The 19,885-nt window shown below is 44.6% G+C and overlaps 1 protein-coding gene across 1 annotated transcript in view; it reads right to left on the reverse strand.

Annotated features, from left to right (window-relative positions):
* ATP8A2 (ATPase phospholipid transporting 8A2) overlaps positions 1-19,885 on the reverse strand; it is a 448,688-nt gene that overhangs the window by 115,334 nt on the left and 313,469 nt on the right. The window contains exons 31-33 of the mRNA XM_043478109.1: positions 6,896-6,957; positions 5,277-5,333; positions 3,696-3,803 (exon numbers count right to left, since the gene is read on the reverse strand). Coding sequence (XP_043334044.1) covers positions 3,696-3,803; positions 5,277-5,333; positions 6,896-6,957 — 227 coding nt within the window. The remainder of the gene's footprint in view (positions 1-3,695; positions 3,804-5,276; positions 5,334-6,895; positions 6,958-19,885) is intronic.

Here is a 19,885-nt window from a genome sequence, read left to right on the forward strand (position 1 = left end):
AATAGCCTGGAGATTTATCACAATTCAGAGGCTGGGGCTCCATGCTCAGGGATTCTGATTCTGTGTGTGTGTATTCCAAGTACATATTTTTTTGGTGGAGAAAGAGGTTGTCATTTTAACAAGCAGCCCAGATGGTTCAGATGTAGGTGGTCAGTGGACCCTACTAAGAAATTTCACCTCAAGAACCTACAGAATGTTGAAAATAAAGTGAAAAAGAACCCATAAAACGTTAAAACTCTTTAGTCAAAAAAAATGGGAGTTTAAGTCACAATATTCCGATCTATAAAGGCTTGAGGAAATAACTGATCAGTGAAAGATCAAGAAGAGGAGGCATGTCTCTCAGGTAATTCTATTTTGACTCCTGGTAAGAAATGCCATTTGCCTTCAGAGACTAGTTTAATTTTACGACTCAAAAGAACTGCGTTCCATTGCCAAAACCTGACTGCCCATGACCTACAAAAAATGTTTATAAAAATCACTAGAAACAATCTTATAATAATATAACAACAATAATTTTAAAAATGCAGTCTTTTTTCCAGAATACCGTCACCCGAAAGCCTTTGCCAACCATCTCAGCCAGCTTAAGCTGCTGTAACAAAATACCCCAAAGTGGGTGGCTTCTCAACAGCAGGAATGTATTTCTCCCTGTTCTGGAGGTTGGGTATCTGAGGCCAGGGTGCCAGCCTGGCTGGGCTCTGGTGAGGGCCCTCTTCTGGGTGGGAGATGTCTAACTTCTTGCATCTATTTTTTTCCCTCTCTTGCTGTGTCCGTCAGGCATTTTTAAAATTTGAAGGACAGATGACTTACAATATTGTGTTAGTTTCAGGTGTATAGCAAAGTGACTCAGATATATATATTTTCAGATCCTTGGGTTTTCACACAGCAGAGAACGAGCAAGCTGTCTCTGAGGTTGTCTCTCCACTCATCTGATCTCTAGTCCCTCCCCAAGGCCCCACCTCCATGTTGGAGAGAGGGTCAGGGCCTCAGCACAAATTTGAGGGGAGCCCAAACATTCAGTCCACAGGACCAGCATAGCACCAAAGGGATGGATGTGACTTGGCCATATTTTCAATTTCAAGACCAGAGATAAGAAATAGTCCTTTCAACACAGACTATGGATTATCCACCCAGCAGCCCCTGGACATGAAAACTACAGTAAAATTGCCTTCCATGTCTAATGAAAACCTCGGACTCAGCCAGTGACGGGCGATTTCAGAACAACATCTTTTGCCTCATGGAAATAGACCAACCAACCTAAAAGCTGAAATGATATAGTTTATGTTTAAAAAAAAAGCTTTTATACCTAAGTGAAACATGATTTAATATTACAAATTCCTTGCTCTTGGATGACAGGAATAGCTCACTGGTTTTTTTCCAGAAAGTCCCCAACTATGGAAATTTCATCATTACATTGAACCTTTGAACCACACAAAAGAACATGCAACTTGGACTACACAGTGAATGGTCCCTCCACATGTCAAAGGTCAACCTCCTGATGAATTGGCGACCAGCCCAACTCACGCACATCTGAATTGGGTTACAGGAGCCAGTGAACACAGAGGGGTCACTGGAACATCTCTCTGGGGAGGGGCTTTCAAAGGAGGGGTCTTTGTCAACCAGTCACCCGTCAGCTGATTCCATCCTTCCACTGTCATTCTCCTCTAATTTAGAAGATTGTCCTCTGCAGTTGGCTGCTGTCCCTTTTATCATCCTCTGCCCCAAATCCCCCCAATGAAATGTTTATTGGGTCACACTCACCCTTAACCACAAGTATGAAGCAGATACTTTAGGCTCCAAGCCTTACCCAGTGATCATCATTATGGATAGTTTTCTTGCTTAATTAACCCATGCATATGGAATCTAGAAAGATGATACTGATGAACCTATTTGCAGGGCCGCAATGGAGATGCAGATGCAGAGAAGAGACTTGTGGACACAGTCGGGGAAGGAGAGGGTGGGACAAATTGAGAGGGTAACATGGAAACATATACACTACCATATGTAAAATAGACAGCCAGTGGGAATTTGCTATATGATGCAGGGAGCTCAACCCAGTGCTCTGAGACAACCTAGAGGGGTGGGATGGGGTGGGGGGGTGGGTTACAAGAGGGAGGGATCATATGTATACTTATGGCTGATTCATGTAGATGTGTGGCAGAGGCCAGTACAATATTGTAAAGCAATTATCCTCCAATAAAAAAATAAATTCAAGAACAGAAAGAACTGATTGAAGGGTACAAAGCATCTTTGCTGGGAAATGCTTGTTTTGCTACACAACGATCTTCTTGATTCATTCACTGCTCTGTAACTTCTTATACCGCTTGGATTTGGGAAGGACCTGAAAAGTATGTTACATGTTTGTCCTGGTGCCTTATAGGAGGCAAAGCTGTGTTCAGGCACACACAAGTCGCCCCTCTAGGACACATCCATCCTGCTCAGCACCTCAGAGGAGGTCCCAGGCCCCCGAGGGTACATCAGTGGATTCACCAAGTAAAACTGGCAAGCAGCCCACCCCGATAACCTCACAGTAAACAGTTGCCAGGCGTATATCTAGACCTGGGAGACCCGAGTTCTGGTTCATTCATGCAGAGTAAGTGAGGTAAAGATAGCAGCCTGATGTGCCATGCATGGGCCTGCCCCTATAATACATCAGCGTGGGGCAGGAGCCAGAAGAAGCCTGCAACCCACAGCCCTCTCTTCCGATGCTTGGTTCTGACCAGAGACATCCTCGTGCAAATTGGGGGGATGACCCAGAGCAAACCTCAGCAGACCCAGCGCATGCCCCCTGCGAATAGCTGCCCGGGCCCTGCAGTGTGTTCCGGGCCTGGAAGTGGGGACAAAACAAGGTAGGCCTGGTGGGTAGAGCTGGGGAGCAGACTACAGCTGGGGTGCTTCCCCGGCACCAGGACTGCTGACCTTGACAAGCCCAACCAGGGACGGTCAGCGAGGAGACCTCCAAAGGGGTCTGAATGCAAAGAGAACAGGGAATGCAATGTCTTCCTTCATAGACATTCTGTGTCCCTTCCCACAAATCACATATTCTCTTATAAACCCTGAAACATTTCCCTGGAAAGCAAGTTTTACAGCTTCATTTATAAACTGAGGGGGTTTGGAACCCAGGGCTTTCAAGTTCCCCCCGCCCCAGACCCTATCCTGTGGGATCTTAAGATCTTAAGGCTCCACGGCAAACACTAGATGGAGATAATATAAAAGATGAAACAAAATACAAACGAGCGTAAAGGTCTTCTATCTCAGCCTCTCGATGAAGAGATGCACAGTGCGAAATTCTGGTTAACTAGTGATCTGGTTCATAAGGTGGTTAGATTTCTTTTTCACAGGTGACATTGTCAACTACTCCAAGTATAATAATACCACTATCAAAATTACAACCAATATAATCATGAACGACTCAAATCATCTCCCATTTTCCATGTCTGTGAACCGTACACCTGAGAACAGAATTCACTGTGGAAATGCAGATGCGCTGGGTAGGTCAGAGGAATTAAGTCAACAGTTTACCTAACTGTGAACATTTCAAATGCTGTTGCTGTGGCCTGGACAACCTCTTCCAGGGGCTCTGATGTGGTTTGTTTCCCACCAGATTCATGTTGACAGAAGCAGGCAACACCAGCCTGTCCTGCAGTTCATCCCCACCCTGAGACCCAGGACGCCCACTGACAGTTAGTGGCACTGACCTGTCCTTTCATGTCTGGAGCGATGGGAATGGTGGGCCAGATGGTCGAGTAGATGCCAAAAAACACCAGCCAGATGAGCATGCTTCCCCAGACGGCCAGGTGACTGAACTGCAGGAGGAAACAGACGCTCATCAACAGGGCCATCTGCGGGCCTGGGAGCCACCTGACCGACCCCGCCCCGCTGCAGGAGCCCTTGGTCCATGCCACTTTTCTTTATGGAAAGGTTTCCATGAGTCACTGGTCATTAGAGAGTTTGATCTTTCTCATTTTCTTGTCTCAGAGCATTTAACGGTGAATTTAAGTAACTAGTGACCCCAAACCACTCTGAAGAGGAAAGTGCTTTTTGCACCACTGCTGATGGTCCCCTAGACCCACCCCATGGTGCCAGCAGAATCCCGCCCGTCCCTTACTGGTGTGCATTCCAACCTGGTCTGAATAAACAAGGCCTCATTCATCTAGTAAGAGGGTACTGGACAGACAAAACGACCAAGGTCATTTTATTTATCATTCTGAGACTTCAACTGTTCTTTTCTAAAGAACTTAAAAAGAAATCTGGCATGGACATATATCTTTTTTTTTTTTTCTAAAAAAACTATTTATTTATTTGATTTTGTTTTTTTTTTTTATTTTTTTATTTTTTTTTTCCAGTGGGTTTTGTCATACATTGAAATCTGGCATGGACATATATCTTAACAACACCACTCTGAGCATCTACTGGGTTGTGAATTTCTTCTCCTTTGTCCTCTTAATAGGATAATCCTTGACTTCCTCCATGATCTAATCCATCATGAGCCTCTGTCAGCTTTTTGAAAAATCTGACCACTGCTCAGTGCCTGCTCTAACCCCCAGGCTAAGCCACCATCCCCCATCACCTGGCTTCATTGTCTCTGTCTCAATTCTCTGCTTCCATATTTACCTCCCACCCGTCTCTTACGTAATCAGCACAGAATTAGAAGCCTTTGTAAACAGCAGAGACAACCATGAAACATTGGCCATAACCCTCAAGAGTTGGAGATAACTAAAAATGCCCCAAATTGGGGACTGATTAAATAAGTGATGGGATATTGATAAAACTCAATCCTCTTTAATCATGAACTACGACTTTGCAGAAGCACATTTTAAAGCATGTAAAATGTTGATATATTTTTAAGTGAAAAAAAGGCTACAATACTCTATGTTCTGTAAAGCTTCATCTTATTAAAATAAATGCACAAAGTCTAGAAGATAATACAGCAAATGTTAAAAGTAACTACCTCTTGGTGGTAAAATTATGGAAATTAAAAATTCACCTTTTTGTCCTGTATTTTCTTTGTATGTATATATATATTTTTTTATAATGTGCATACATATTTGAAATGAGCTGTTAATAGCTTAGAGTTGTATTAAGAGCCTAGCAAATGATTAGGGAAATTTGGATGGCAAATGTGCCCTGATAAATATCAAACCACAATTTTTAGATGCAAAAATTTAAAGTCTGTGGCTTGACATTGCTTACCGTTTTCCTGGGTTTTAAAAAGATACTATGCCACAAAAATATCTATACTGGATAGAGAAATATTAATAATTCTACAGAAAACTTACTTTTGTCCAAGCTGTCGTCTCCAAACCAGCTTTCAGACAAACAGTAACAACAACATACTGTGAAAGAAAGAGGAATTTGGGAAACGTGTTATCCTTGTATTTTCAACCAGGAGAAACCCCACATCCTCCCCAGGGGCAGTTTCTTTCCAGCAGCTGGACTTTGGAAGTGCTACCTTGGGAGCTAGTTTCCTGGGGGTAAGTTTTAGGAAACTTACAGGCAGGTTTCTTTTTAAAAAGGCCTTACTTTAGTGATTGTCTTCTCATAAGTAATATTACTCCCCCCTTTTCTTTAGCTTGGAAGATTAGGGAGAAATCACCTTCTCTCAATGTAGGGTGTTTTTTTTTTTTTTTTTTGCTTGTTTTGATTTTTCACAAGTAGGTGTGAAATGTTCATGTAAAGACTGAGGGAAGTCTGTTGATCCCTTGTCCTGAAGTCTGAACTCTACACAAGTGAGTGAGTGAAGTCGCTCAGTCGTGTCCGACTCTTTGCGACCCTGTGGACTGTAGCCTACCAGGCTCCTCCATCCATTGGATTCTCCAGGCAAGAATACTGAAGTGGGTTGCCATTTCCTTCTTCACGAGATCTTCCCGATTCATTGATCAAACCCAGGTCTCCCGCATTGTAGGCAGACGCTTTATCCTCTGAGCCACCAGGGAAGTTCCCACCAGGGAATTTTGCATAAACTTCACTAAAATACAAGGTAAGCATTTTACAACCATTTTGAGCTTGTTGTTGTGCAATTGCTAAGTCATGTCTGACTATTTGTGACCCCATGGACTACAGCACACCAGCCTTCCCTGTCCTCCACTATTTCCTGGAGTTGTCTCAGATTCATGTCTATTGAATTGGTGAGGCCATCCAACCATTTCATCCTCTGTCCTCCCCTTCTCCTCCTGCCCTCAATCTTTCCCAGCATCAGGGTCTTTTCTAATGAGTCGGCTCTTTGCATCAGGTGACCAAAGTGTTGGAGGTTCAGCTTCAGCATCAGCCCTTTCAATGAATATTCAGGGTTGATTTCCTTTAGGATTGACTGGTTTGATCTTCTTGCAGTCCAAGGGACTCTCAAGAGTCTTCTCCAGCACCACAGTTCGAAGGCATCAATTCTTTGGCGCTTAGCCTTCTTTATGGTCCAACTCTCACATCTGTACACGACTACTGGAAAAACCATGACTTTGACTATACAGACCTTTGTTGGCAAAGTGATGTCTCTGCTTTTTAATATGCTGTCTAGGTTTATCATAGCTTTCCTTCCAAGGGGCAAGAGTCTTTTAATTTCAAGGCTGCAGTTTTTTAGTTCGGTTCAGTTCAGTTCAGTTCAGTTCAGTTGCTCAGTCGTGGCCGACTCTTTGCGACCCCATGAATCGCAGCACTCCAGGCCTCCCTGTCCATCACCAACTCCCGGAGTTTACTCAAACTCATGTCCATTGAGTTGGTGATCCCATCCAGCCATCGCATTCTCTGTTGTCCCCTTCTCCTCCTGCCCCCAATCTTTAAGGAATCTATAATATATACTTCAGAGATTTGAAATAATGATGACAAAGACCTTATACAAAGGGACAGAAAGAGAGAACCCACACACGTGCCATTTAAGAAAGATTCAATAAACAGGCAAACTTACCGTATAAACGATATTTCCAACAAATAAATAGTCTGTGGCATGACCATTGGCCAACACAGTATCTGAAAAACAAAGAAGTTACAATTAACATGTAGAGCGCTGCAGTCTGTTTTACTCAGAATGTAAAAAGAGAACTTTAGAGACATTTACATTTGTCACATCATCTGTGATTCTAATGCCTCCTCTTTCTAACTCTGAATTTCTTCATCTTACATTTTCTCCAAATGAAGCAAACACACAAAGTCAGGTTTCCAACAAACCAACCAACCAACCAACCACTTTTCATACAGATTAAAATTTCTCTTTGTCTATTAGAAGAAGGAATAGAATAAAACCATATTAATCTATCTCTGGGTTTCCCTGGTGGCTCAGTGGTAAAGAATCCATCTGCCAATGCAGGAAATATGGGTTCAATCCCTGGGTTGGGAAGATCCCCTGGAGAAGAAAATGGCAACCCGCTCCGATATTCTTGCCTAAAAAATCACATGGACAGAGTGGCCTACAGTCCATGGGATCAGTCACAAAGGGTCGGACATGACCAAGCAACTAAACAACCAAAAAATCTATTTCTGTGGGTGCTAGTATTAGACAGTCTCTGCGTGTTCATTTGCCATTTGTCTTTAATTTTTGCTAAATTGGCATTGTAGGCCAGTAGCAGAGATAACTATGTGATACAAAATGAGTCCATGATGACTGCACTCAGAATTCTGGAGGACATTCACTACTCATGCTCTCCATCAACTTCTATGTGAATTACTGGGAGCCTGTAAATGCAAACACTCAATGCGAGATGCCTGGACAATATAACTAGGATGTGAAGACTTAATTTTGCAGCTTTTCCATTTTCCAACGTACATAATGATCACTAAGACAGAAGTGAAGGGAAAGTCACTCAGTCATGTCTGACTCTTTGTGATCCCATGGACTATACAGTCCATAGAATTCTCCAGGCCAGAATACTGGAGTGGATAGCCTTTCCCTTCTGCAGGGGATTTTCCCAACCCAGGGATCAAACCCAGGTCGCCCACATTGCAGGCAGATTCTTTACCAGCTGAGCCACAAGAGAATTATCTAGTTCAGGTCAGCTAGCCTGCTGTGAAAAGTCTGGTTTTTACCTTGAGGGTTGAAAACCTGTTTTAAAATCAGAAATGGTTTATTTGAGTGACACCGCCAATCTCCTTCTATTCTTTCTTTATACCCAAATTAGACCTGTGGCCTATAGGCCAAGTAAACAGGGATTTTTGTGTTCAAATTTCTAACCCAGTAGCTGTTGTACATGTACATTTGGGCTCATCAATTTACCCATCTGTTTGTTGAAGAATCTGACTCATGAAAGTATCAAAATCTATTTAGTTTTGTCAAACACCATAATGACAAAGTACATCACAGGTAAAATATGATCGTCATGGGACCCTGGATCCAGCCACAGGGTGTTCCCTTTCTCCTGAGTCCTGGTAAGAAAATTGGTGGATAAGGACAGATGAATCCTCAAAGAGACATCACGGGCTGTGTTAGCTACAGACCTAAACTGAGAGTTTCCAAACTACCTCCTGTTTGTTTTAGCTCAAGATGGATTTCCTATCCTTAGTCTTGCCCTCTGAGTTCACAAATGAAGAAAAGACATTTGATTGAGATGAGCAGTGATCTGAGGGCCCTGAGTTCTACCTACACAAAACCCTGACGGAGTCTGGAGAAAATGCTGATCAGATGGAAGACTTAGGATGGCTGGGAGGCTAAGCTGAAAACCAGGTTTACAATTATGGTTTGACAACTTCTGAATTTCCTTTCGACAGTAATATTACAAAGGCTGGTTGACTCATGTGCTAAAAGAAATTAAACATACAAAGCATTTATCTACGTATGGAGGACTTAGAATGTGCTTCATACTTCAAGAATATACACTTAATGAACAGAAAACTGTTTGTTAATTCTACACTGAAAATAGAAATTACGTTACTAAGCATAAGACAGGCTCTGTTCTAAGCACTTTACCTCCATGAGTATGCTTCCTAATATATGTAATACTAATAGATGACTATTAGCATTGCTAATACACAACACTAAAATACCTAACACTTCTTTGATGCTCCAGCAATGCTATGAAATGGTAATATGACCTGCATGTTTCAGATGAGGAAACTAGGGCAGCAAAGAGAAGCTAAATGACATGTGAGGCCATACTCTGAGTGAGAAACTGTGAACTCTGGAAATAAGACATTGTTCTCACTAACTGAGAGAGAGAAATGGACCCCAAAGTGCAGAATCTCTGCCACGTGAATCTCACTTTTATTTCCACCTTATTTCTCTCCTAGAAAGTTCCTTTCCCATTAGGTGTTGGTATTTCAAAAGAATTCTTCTTAATCTAGTTATTTTTCCCCCTGAAGTTGTCTTCTTTTATTCTTCTGGGCCCATTTTCCCCACTCAGTTGGGGGGCGCTGTCCCTGTGATGGGAGGGTGTTCGGCAGCCTGCCTGGTCTCCATCCACAGGATGAGAACAGGACCCACTCCCTGGTTGTGAGCCGGTAGTATCCACCACCAAGTTGTGACAACAAAAAATGCCTCCAGACACTGCCAAGGTCCCCTGGGGAACATTCCCCATGTTGAGAATCACAGTGTTAGAGGAAAGAAAACAGAGGAGCTGGAACAAATACAGAGAACACACCCTGAAATAAGAGTGGTGAATGAAGGGGACGCCCCTCGTCTGTAGTCAGGCTGAGGAGCAGAGTATGTTAGGACCTCACAGCTCACACCATCAGGAGAGAAGTAAGGTTAGGCCTTGGTACAAAGAGATGGAACTGCCATTGCTTGATGGCCTTTAAAGGGGCAAACCCTGGGATCACCTCCAGGGCCGAGACCTCACTGATGGAGAGAGCATCTCCATGGAGACGCTTAAGACCATGGACCACCATGCTGGGAATTTGGCACAAACTGAAGAAACACGTAGTGAAACCCAGGGACCTCTTCTAACTGTAGCTTCTAGAATTTTATAAGGCGTGCATTTCTACCTTGCCATGACAGTACAATGCTACTGGCATTAAATAACTGGCTTGCACCTGAGTTCATCTGAATATACTTAAGATTAGTGAAGCCAAGATAACCCTACTATTCCAACTCATCATTTTTCAAGGATAACTCAACACTGCGTTCTAAGTTTCTGCTTAGGAAAGAGCATCTCCCAGCCCAATCAAAACTAATACCATCTGGGAATAATTCATTCCTTGAATGAGAAATTCCCAAACTAACCTGTGATTCTGAACATACCAACAGCCTCGGAAAAGAGCATCCACTACACAGCTCACAAGTCACTGCTTGGCCCGCCCTGTTGGGGAAATTCCCACAAAATAGTGTGTTCTCTTAAACGTTATATTTTGACTGCTTTAGAGGGAAATACCTGTTGGAATCAGTTCTTATGAAAAATTTGCCAGTAGCATCCTCCTGAAGAAAAGACACCGACTCTTAAACGATCATTGGTGAATGAACACATTCATAAGCTACAGCTGGCTTATAATTCAAGGCTGGAAAAGTCCATTTGCACTGTCCACTTTATTATTTCTGCAGCACGTTACTCACAAATTATTTCTTCCTGTTTTGCTTAATTTTAACAGTACTGTTAAGATCCACCACTCTACTCAGAAAAACAACTTTCCTGTAGCTTAGCTGTTTTCATTTTAGCAGGGTATTTAAAACTCAAGTAACTTTTTAAATAGGAGATAAAGAACCCCTAAACCAAGGTAAGTCATTGGGTTCCCAAGCCAGCCTTTAGAACATATTTATCCACCATCTATGTAAGCGATGATAAGATTACTGCAGATGAAGCAGCACAGGGGGCACAGATGGATGTAGGGAGGAAGGGGGCAGAGAGAGGGGAAAGGACAGCTCAGGCACAAAAGGAAATACATCCACCTAGAGACATGGGGGTGGATGCCTGCGCTGCATCAGGCGGTGACGTCAGCTGGAGCCAAGCCATTCCAGGTTCTGAGAAGGTCCCAGTAAGAGAAACCCATCCAATGCACAGGTGGAGAGAGGTGATCTCAACACACCTTTATTCACCAGCATGACGTTGAGCATCTCCCAGTAGAAACCATCCCCAGCACACAAAGGCCCAGCAGGCCCAGGGCGGGGTGGGGGAGGGAGGGGGAGGGAGAGAGGGATTGAGGGGGCAGGGGGACGAGGGAAGAGGAGGGAAGTGGGCTGCCTGTTGTGTCAGCACTCCCCGCAGCGTCTCACTGGACCATGTGAGGTCAGCCAGGAGATCGAGATTGAGGATCAGCTCTCCCTACATGAGAGCTGAAACAAGGGCGGACAGTGTGTGCTCCCTGTCCCTGCGGTCCAGGGAAAGAGCTCCGCAAGGTAAAAGAAGCCGTAAGAGTGGGAAAGATGCTTGTCTCACTTGTTGGTCACACATAGAATGACCTGGTGGGGCTGCATGTGGGGTAAAATCTGATACGATGATGGGATGACCGTGTGCATCAAAGGTGGTATTACGGGAGCCTGAAGCCCTGTCCTGAGAGCCACTCATTTTCCTCCAGGCAGAAATCAGGACCCACAGACCCTCAGCAGCCGCCCAGCCTGTTGGTCCAGACTTACGTTATCTACAAAGTCAGGTTGGAGTCAGGGACTAGCATGATGTAGGAATAGCCAAATGAGGTTGACAAACCCAGACACTAAACCGACTGGTGTGAACAATGATGACAAACCCACATGGACCCTCCAGTGACTAGTGACAGCCCCAAACGCTACATGTAAAACGCTCTCCAAGAATGTTTGTGGGGAAAGTCTGTCTTGTTTTCTAAACAGGCAGAATGATCGGGGAACTTACCTCAGAGGCTTCCAAGGGGCTAGGCTGATGACATCTTATAAAGATGCCATTTCAATGAAATGCTCGTTAAACACACTACATTATGACCCGGCTAAACCACAAAAACGTGTTCAGAGAGGGCTTTGACGAAAAGCAAAATCTGAAGCCTAAGTTACAGTGTAGTCCTGTGCAGCCAGGGCTCAATAATCAAGAAAACAGATGGCGTGAATGCATACATGTGTTTTTCGTGTGTTAAGAACCTGTGGAGGACTGGATTCAAAATCACAGCATCAAGCACACATCTGACTCCAGAGGAAGAATTAGGGAGATGGCACCATTCCCTTGACAGACACCAGGGCACCTGCCAAGAATTTTGGCTGGAGAGCAGATGCCAAGTCCCTCCTGTTCTCTTTCTTCCAACCTTTTGCTTCAGCAGCACCAATTCAGTGTGTGTGTTAGTCAATCAGTCGTATCCGACTCTTTGCAGCCTGCCAGGCTCCTTTGTCCGTGGGATTTCCCAGGCAAGAATACTGGAGTGGGTTGCCATTCCCTTATCCAGGAGATCTTCCCGACCCAGGAATTGAACCTGTGTCTCCTGCTTTGCAAGTGGATCCTTTAGCGTCTGAGCTTCTAACCTTCAGCAGCACCAATTCAGAGCAGCCCTTGCTCCAGCACATTAACAGGCTCTCCTCTCCCCATCTCACTCTTGGGGCCTCTTAAGATGGCAGAGGCTCAGAGGTACAATGCCAACCAGCTACTACTGGATGAATATCAAGAGTGAAAATGTCTTCCAAGTGTCAAAGAACTCACTTACAAATGCACTTAGAAGTCATCCTGCTCAAATGTCTTCACTGTCTGTATGACAACTGAAATGATTCTTTTTGCTTCTGATGCTGTGTATTCATAAAGAGAAGATTCATTTTTCCTTTCTCTGTAGAGTGCCATACACTATTGAAAGGCGTTTCTAAAAGGTAGAGTTTATACAAGTGTTAGTGATTATAATTACATTGAGAACCAGCACTGGGTTAAGTTCCTGGTTATATAAGCCTTTTTCTGGATTTTCTCCTCTGTACTGACATTTCTGCTGGATAAAGTTAAGGATATGAAACTCAGATTTCAACCTTTCTCTTTTTTCATTCTTGTTTACTAAAAATAGATTTTAAAAAGGAAGTGAAAATCATGGAAAATAAGCTCGACTGCCTGTCGATGTCAAACAGCCATCTTGTAGGCACAGGCTTGTTTCTGACTCCCAGGAGCAGAGTCTAGGGACAGTTCGAGGCTCTTCCTACCTAGGCAGGCCCTGTGACTAGTTCTCGCCAAGCAGAAGTAATGGATCTTGTCCTGCCAGAGAAGGTTAAGAGCCATCAGTCCTCCCAGCCCTCTCCTGTCCCTGTGTGAGGCTAAGGGTGAACTCGGGGGCCATGAACAGATGAAGCACCACTATGGAGATGAACCCAGGGCTTGTTTTAACCAGGTGTCAGAAGAGAAATAGACATGGATGTGATGGTCATGAAGGGCAAAGTTTACACTCAAGGATGCCTAAAAACAGGACACACAGGATGTCAGGCAGGGCCACGTGGGGAAACAGCAGGGTCAGGCAGGAGGGGAGAGGGGAAGACATGGCCCAGAGCTTTTATTTGGGTTTTCACGGGATAAAATGGACAAGGCAGGGTAGGTACACTGTGTAACTCAGGGTTGGATAGTGTGAATAATTTCAACAGCCTCTGGGTTCAAGGTTGATCCCTAGCTATGTGATACCTGGTCCAGGGTGATTTAGGGTAGAGAACGTTAGTCTGGTGTGAGAGAGTAAGATACAGAGATGTCTGGGGGCCCCAGAACTGTTGGCTGGATATCAAAGGCAAGCCTGCAGGGGAGCTGTCTGCTCTAGGGATCAGCCAACACTGGGAACATAGTCTCTCCAGGATCAGTTCAGTTCAGTCAGTCAGTTGTGTCCAATTCTTTGTGACCGCATGGACTGCAGCACACCAGGCTTCCCTGTCCACCACTACTCCTGAAGCTTGCTCAAACTCATGTTCATTGAGTTGGTAATGCCATCCAACCAACCATCTCATCCTCTGTCGTCCCCTTCTCCTCCTGCCTTCAATCTTTCCCAGCATCAGGGTCTTTTCCAAGGAGTCAGTTCTTTGCATCAGGTGGTCAAAGTATTAGAGTTTCAGCTTCAGCATCAGTCCTTCCAATGAATATTCAGGACTGATTTCCTTTAGGATTGACTGGTTTGTTCTCCTTGAAGTCCAAGGGACTCTCAAGAGACTTCTCCAACACCACAGTTCAAAAGCACCAATTCTTTGGCACTCAGCTTTCTTTATAGTCCAACTCTCACATCCATACATGACTACTGGAAAAATCATAGCTTTGACTAGATGGACCTTTGTTAGCAAAGTAATGTCTCTGCTTTTTAATATGCTGTCTAAGTTGGTCATAGCTTTTCTTCCAAGGATCAAGTGTCTTTTAATTTCATGGCTGCAGTCACCATCTGCAGTGATTTTGGAGCCCAAGAAAATAAAGTCTGTCACTGTTTCCATTGTTTCCCCATCTATTTCCCATGAAGTGATGGGACTGGATGCCATGATCTTCGTTTTCTGAAAGTTGAGTTTTAAGCCAGCTTTTTCACTCTCCTTTCACTTTCATCAAGAGGCTCTTTGAGACAAGTGCTCTGGCCTGGTGCACTGGGAAGACCCAGAGGGATCAGGTAGAGAGGGAGGTGGGAGGGGGGATCGGGATGGGGAATACATGTAAATCCATGGCTGATTCATGTCAATGTATGACAAAAACCACTACAATATTGTAAAGTAATTAGCCTCCAACTAATAAAAATAAATGAAAAAAAAAGAGGCTCTTTAGTTCTTCTTTGCTTTCTGCCATAACGGTGGTGTCATCTACATATCTGAGGTTATTGATATTTCTCCCAGCAATCTTGATTCCAGCTTGTGCTTTACCCAGCGTGGCATTTCTCATGGTGTACTCTGCATATTAGTTAAATAAGCAGGGTGACAATACACAGTTTTGATGTACTCCTTTCCTGATTTGGAACCAGTCTGTTGTTCCATGTCCAGTTCTCACTGTTGCTTCTTAACCTGCACACAGATTTCTCAGGAGGCAGGTCAGGTGGTCTGGTATTCCCATCTCTTGAAGAATTTTCCACAGTTTGTTATGATCTACACAGTCAAAGGCAAAGCAGATGCTTTTCTGGTATTCTCTTGTTTTTTTGATGATTCAATGGATGTTGGCAATTTGATCTCTGGTTCCTCTGCCTTTTAAATCCAGCTTGAACATCTGGGAGTTCACGGTTCACATACTGTTGAAGCCTGGCTTGGAGAATTTTGAGCATTACTTTGCTAGTGTGTGAGATGAGTGTAATTATGTGGTAGTTTGAACATTCTTTGTCACTGCCTTTCTTTGGGATTGGAATGAAAACTGACCTTTTCCAGGATCAAGGTGCCTAATACCAGGGCATCACAAATGCAGAAAATAGAAAACAGTGTCAATATACCATGTACAATATACTATTCCATTTGATGATGACACAAGGCAGAATTAGCCTTTATTGGGCTAAACCCTTGATATTTGGGGGTTGTTTGTTGCAGCAGCTGTTCCTACCCTAATACACCTTGATTCAACCTCTTGGCAGAGTTCTAAAGGTGAAATCTAGGAACTCTGGCTCATACTTTTTACAGTGTTACATCAAACCCAACTGTGTAAAATACATGTGACACAGTCAGGTTACAGAAGTTGTCAACAGTGCAAAATAGAAATGGTTAATGAATCACACTTTGGGGCAAGGAAGAAGTCCAAGCTGTACAGTTTATTATTATCTTTTTGAGAAAATATTGGCTTCCTAGGTGGCTCAGTGGTAAAGAATCTACCTGCCCTGCAGGAGGTGCAGGTTTGATCTCTGCGTTGGGAAGGTCCACTGGAGGAGGGCACAGCAACCCACTCCAATATTCTTGCCTGGAGAATCCCCATAGAGAGAGGAGCTTGGCTGGCTACAGTCCATGGGGTTGCACAGAGTCGGACACAGCTAAAGCAACTTAGCACACATGCACACACAGTCAGATAGACCAGGGAAGTTTTCATTAATGCAATATTCAGTTCAGTTCAGTTCAGTTGCTCAGTCGTGTCCGACTCTTTGCGACCCCATGAACCTCAGCATGCCAGGCCTCCCTGTCCATCACCAACTCCTGGAGTCCACCCAGACCCATGTCCATCGAGTCGATGATGCCATCCAACCATCTCATCCTCTGTCGTCCCCTTCTCCTCCTGCCCTCAATCATTCCCAGCATCAGGGTCTTTTCAAATGAGTCAGCTCTTCGCATCAGGTGGCCAAAGTATTGGAGTTTCAGCTTCAGCATCAGTCCTTCCAATGAACACCTGGGACTGATCTCCTTTAGGATAGACTGGTTGGAGCTCCTTGCAGTCCAAGGGACTCTCAAGAGTCTTCTCCATCACCACAGTTCAAAAGCATCAATTTTTCGGTGCTCAGCTTTCTTCACAGTCCAACTCTCACATCCATACATGACCACTGGAAAAACCATAGCCTTGACTAGACAGACCTTTGTTGGCAAAGTATGTCTCTGCTTTTTAATATGCTGTCTAGGTTGGTCATAACTTTCCTTCCAAGGAGTAAGAGTGTTTTAATTTCATTGCTGCAATCACTATCTGCAGTGATTTTAGATCCTTCCAATTCTGCCCCCTTAGTAGCCCTCTAATCCGTCCACCTCTCTGACACTGTCACTATACAACCTAAGCAACAGCCAACCAGCTGGATGCCAAAAATCGTTCTGGCCAGTGGGGTCACATTGAAATTCATCAGCTACTTGGCTCTCTGCTTATAACCCATCAGTGGCTCCCACTGAACTTATACGTGAAAAGGCTCACTAGTCCCCAAGACTGGGAAAGGTCTGATCTCTTGGTCTCCATCCTTTACCATCCCTAGGCAATCAATCTCACAGCCTCGCTTCTCAGTCTTCTACCCACACATGTCTTCTCTGACTCTGAATCACAGCCTCTTACCCATGCTATTCCCACAGCCTGAAATCCTTCCCTCCCTACTCTCTTCCCAGCTCTCTCCTCCCACTCATCCTTCGACTATGTAACACATCCTCTAGGGGGCAGTCCTCAAACCTGGGGCCAGATCAGTGGTCCTTGGAACACATACCATTTGACCTTGATTGTCCTGTCATTACACTTTCTGTTCAGTCCTGCTTTGTCCCGTGTGAGCTCCACGAGGGCAGGGAATCTGCCTGCTGCTACTTGTACTACATCTGCCAACAGGGACGGGGCACAAAGGACATAGTCACTTGTCTTTTTTTTTTTTAATGAATGAGTAATTGATTTTAAGAAGATGCAATCTCAGAGAACAAGGGCAATCTAACCCCAGTTTAGCTTAATGTGAAACTTTCGTGACATAAAAATAACCAAGCTTATAGTAACAGGTATAGGGTCATAAATAATTCAAGCTAAAATGACCCAGTACTGCCACAGGCAGAGAGAAGTACCCTACATCTCATTTTCTACGGGTATACCATCATTTCAGTTTACAAAACATGTCTCGTCTCACAGCAGCACATTTATTAGAAAATATAATGTAGCCATCTCCAAAAATGTTCAGAGATCCTGTTGCTTAATTAGTGCCAATACAATAAGTATCTACATTGCATTTCTTCTGGAAAGGGATGGGGATGGTTTCCAGAATGTAGACAGGGAGGAATCAAGAATAAATCTTTTTTTTTCAGGCATTTTTCTCTGATGCTAAGTATATTCCTATCCCTTCCCTCTTAAATTCCATCAAGAAAAACAAAATCTGAAAATTTCCTTTTTAAAAAATCAAAACGGATTTGCCAATAACCACATTCCACTTCAAGGAGGATTGCTCAAATATGCAGACTGCATACACCACTGGAAAGTCCAAGAGTGGCCCAACACCAAAGTCTTGGTGAATTTCAGTCCCTGCAAAGGTGACATCTCTGGTTTTAACCTAGAATCACGTTTAAGTTTGAAGGGTGGGAGCTGCAGACTGGCCATGGCCATGAGCATAAGGTTGTGATGGTTGGAAGAAATTTGATTTACTACAGAATTGCTGGAGTGGAAAAATGTATTTTGAAACTTGAAATGAATCATCACAAACTCCACCAGCCGAGCACTGCTTTGAAAATTCTATCCAAAACCACGCAGAAATAAGCAAAGCAAAATTCTTGGACACTTCTTAAGGAATGATCGATGGGCTAGCACCTCTCAGAAACGTTTCTTGCCAACAGTGATGCTGGGGGTGACCAGCACTGTCTGTACCTAAGCCTCTCTCCAGGACGCCTGGAGAGAATTTCCTGGTAAAATCCACCACACTGACGATGCAGCCCACAGAGTATAAAGCACTGCAACCAAGCCGCTCTGTGGATCTCAGCCCCCAGTCGAGCAAAGGTCCTCAGGGCTGAGCGTAGCCCGCGGTTGACGGACAGCTTCCGGCAGGCCTTGGGGCTGGAGCGGGAGTGGGGGGCCCAAAGCACTGTTCTGTGAGATCAGGGTCCCCGTGGTTTGACGATGCCCTCGTTTGTCTCAAATTGGAGCTATTTTCCAACACTTCTTGGGAGCGGGGTGAATGCTTCCTTCTAAGGGGTGGTTCAAAGTGTTAACAGGAGCTCATTGTTATTTAGGGCAATCAGCCCGTGAACAAATAATCAAATCAGCTGCCACATCCTGGTTCTTCTCAAACTTGCAAGCTTTTTGATTTCCCCCTCTGACTTCCTTCCCCCCACTAAAAAACCAAATACACAAAGACCCGTGCTCTTGCCAGACCTCATGCACTTCTCTACACGGTTGTCTTGTCTTCCTCAGAGGCAAGTCTGGGGTGTAACTCTCCCACCCCAAACCTCTCCCTGAAAAAGGGCCCCATCTGGGTTTTAGTGATCTGACCCTCAACCTAACACCCCTCTGCTACTGCCCTCTCGACTAGGGTGCTGCTGCAGATGCAGAGGGGATGCTGGAAATGTGTGTAGTCATGTTTTGATTCACAGCTGCACAAGGACGGGGGGTGGGGGTAGGGGGGGAGGCGGTAGGGAGGGGATTCGCTGTCCACGGCCAGGGAAGCTCAGGGTCCGGAAGTGCTCGCCAAAGGCTGAACGAGGTCCCGAGTCCATCCCCTGCATCCCCTTGGGGGCCACTGCCCGAGGACTCTCCCAGTTCCTGGGCAGCACAAGCCCCGTGTGCTTGCACTCCCTGTCAGGAATGCTCTTTCTCCCCTACTTTCCCTACACCTCCCCTGCCCCACCTGCTCACCCCCTGTTCCTTTTTTTAAGAACTTAAGTACTACTTACTTTCTTGGAGAAGATGCTTCCTTGACCCACTCAACTAGATTATGTCCCGGTATTACAAGCTCCCCAGCAGCCTGTAGAACACTGCACACTGGCCATTAAGCAATTACATGCATAATTCCTGATCATCTAACATCTTCTTCTTCCCGATTGTCAGCTCCGATCTCACAGACGCTCCCAGAGAGCAAGACAAGCTGCGTTTATGTCCACCACGCCCTTGGCACCCGGCACATCACAGGTCTGCCATGATTCTGCTGAAGGACTTCTCAAAACAAGTTCTCCCCTCACTAAACACGCCCCTAGTCCCAGGTTTAACCCTACTTAAGCTCCCTGGAACAGCTGGAGACCTAACCAGGACTCCTGCTATCAGTTTTCCTTCTACTATCGGCCTTACAAGATATGATGGATTCAACTTCCCAAAACTGCTCTGCTTGAAATACTCAGCTCAATCTAAATGCTCCTGACTGTTCAATTATTCCAAATGGAGTCTTGGCTTCTTTTTTTTTTTTATTAGTTGGAGGCTAATTACTTCACAACATTTCAGTGGGTTTTGTCACACATTGATATGAATCAGCCATAGAGTTACACGTATTCCCCATCCCGATCCCCCCTCCCACCTCCCTCTCCACCCGATTCCTCTGGGTCTTCCCAGTGCACCAGGCCCGAGCACTTGTCTCATGCATCCCACCTGGGCTGGTGATCTGTTTCACCACAGATAATATACATGCTGTTCTTTGGAAACATCCCACCCTCACCTTCTCCCACAGAGTTCAAAAGTCTGTTCTGTACTTCTGTGTCTCTTTTTCTGTTTTGCATATAGGGTTATCTTGGCTTCTTAACATTGCATTCCAAGTTCTTTGCAGTCCA

Source organism: Cervus canadensis, chromosome 9 (assembly GCF_019320065.1).
Source record: "Cervus canadensis isolate Bull #8, Minnesota chromosome 9, ASM1932006v1, whole genome shotgun sequence".
NCBI classification, from domain to species: domain Eukaryota; kingdom Metazoa; phylum Chordata; class Mammalia; order Artiodactyla; family Cervidae; genus Cervus; species Cervus canadensis.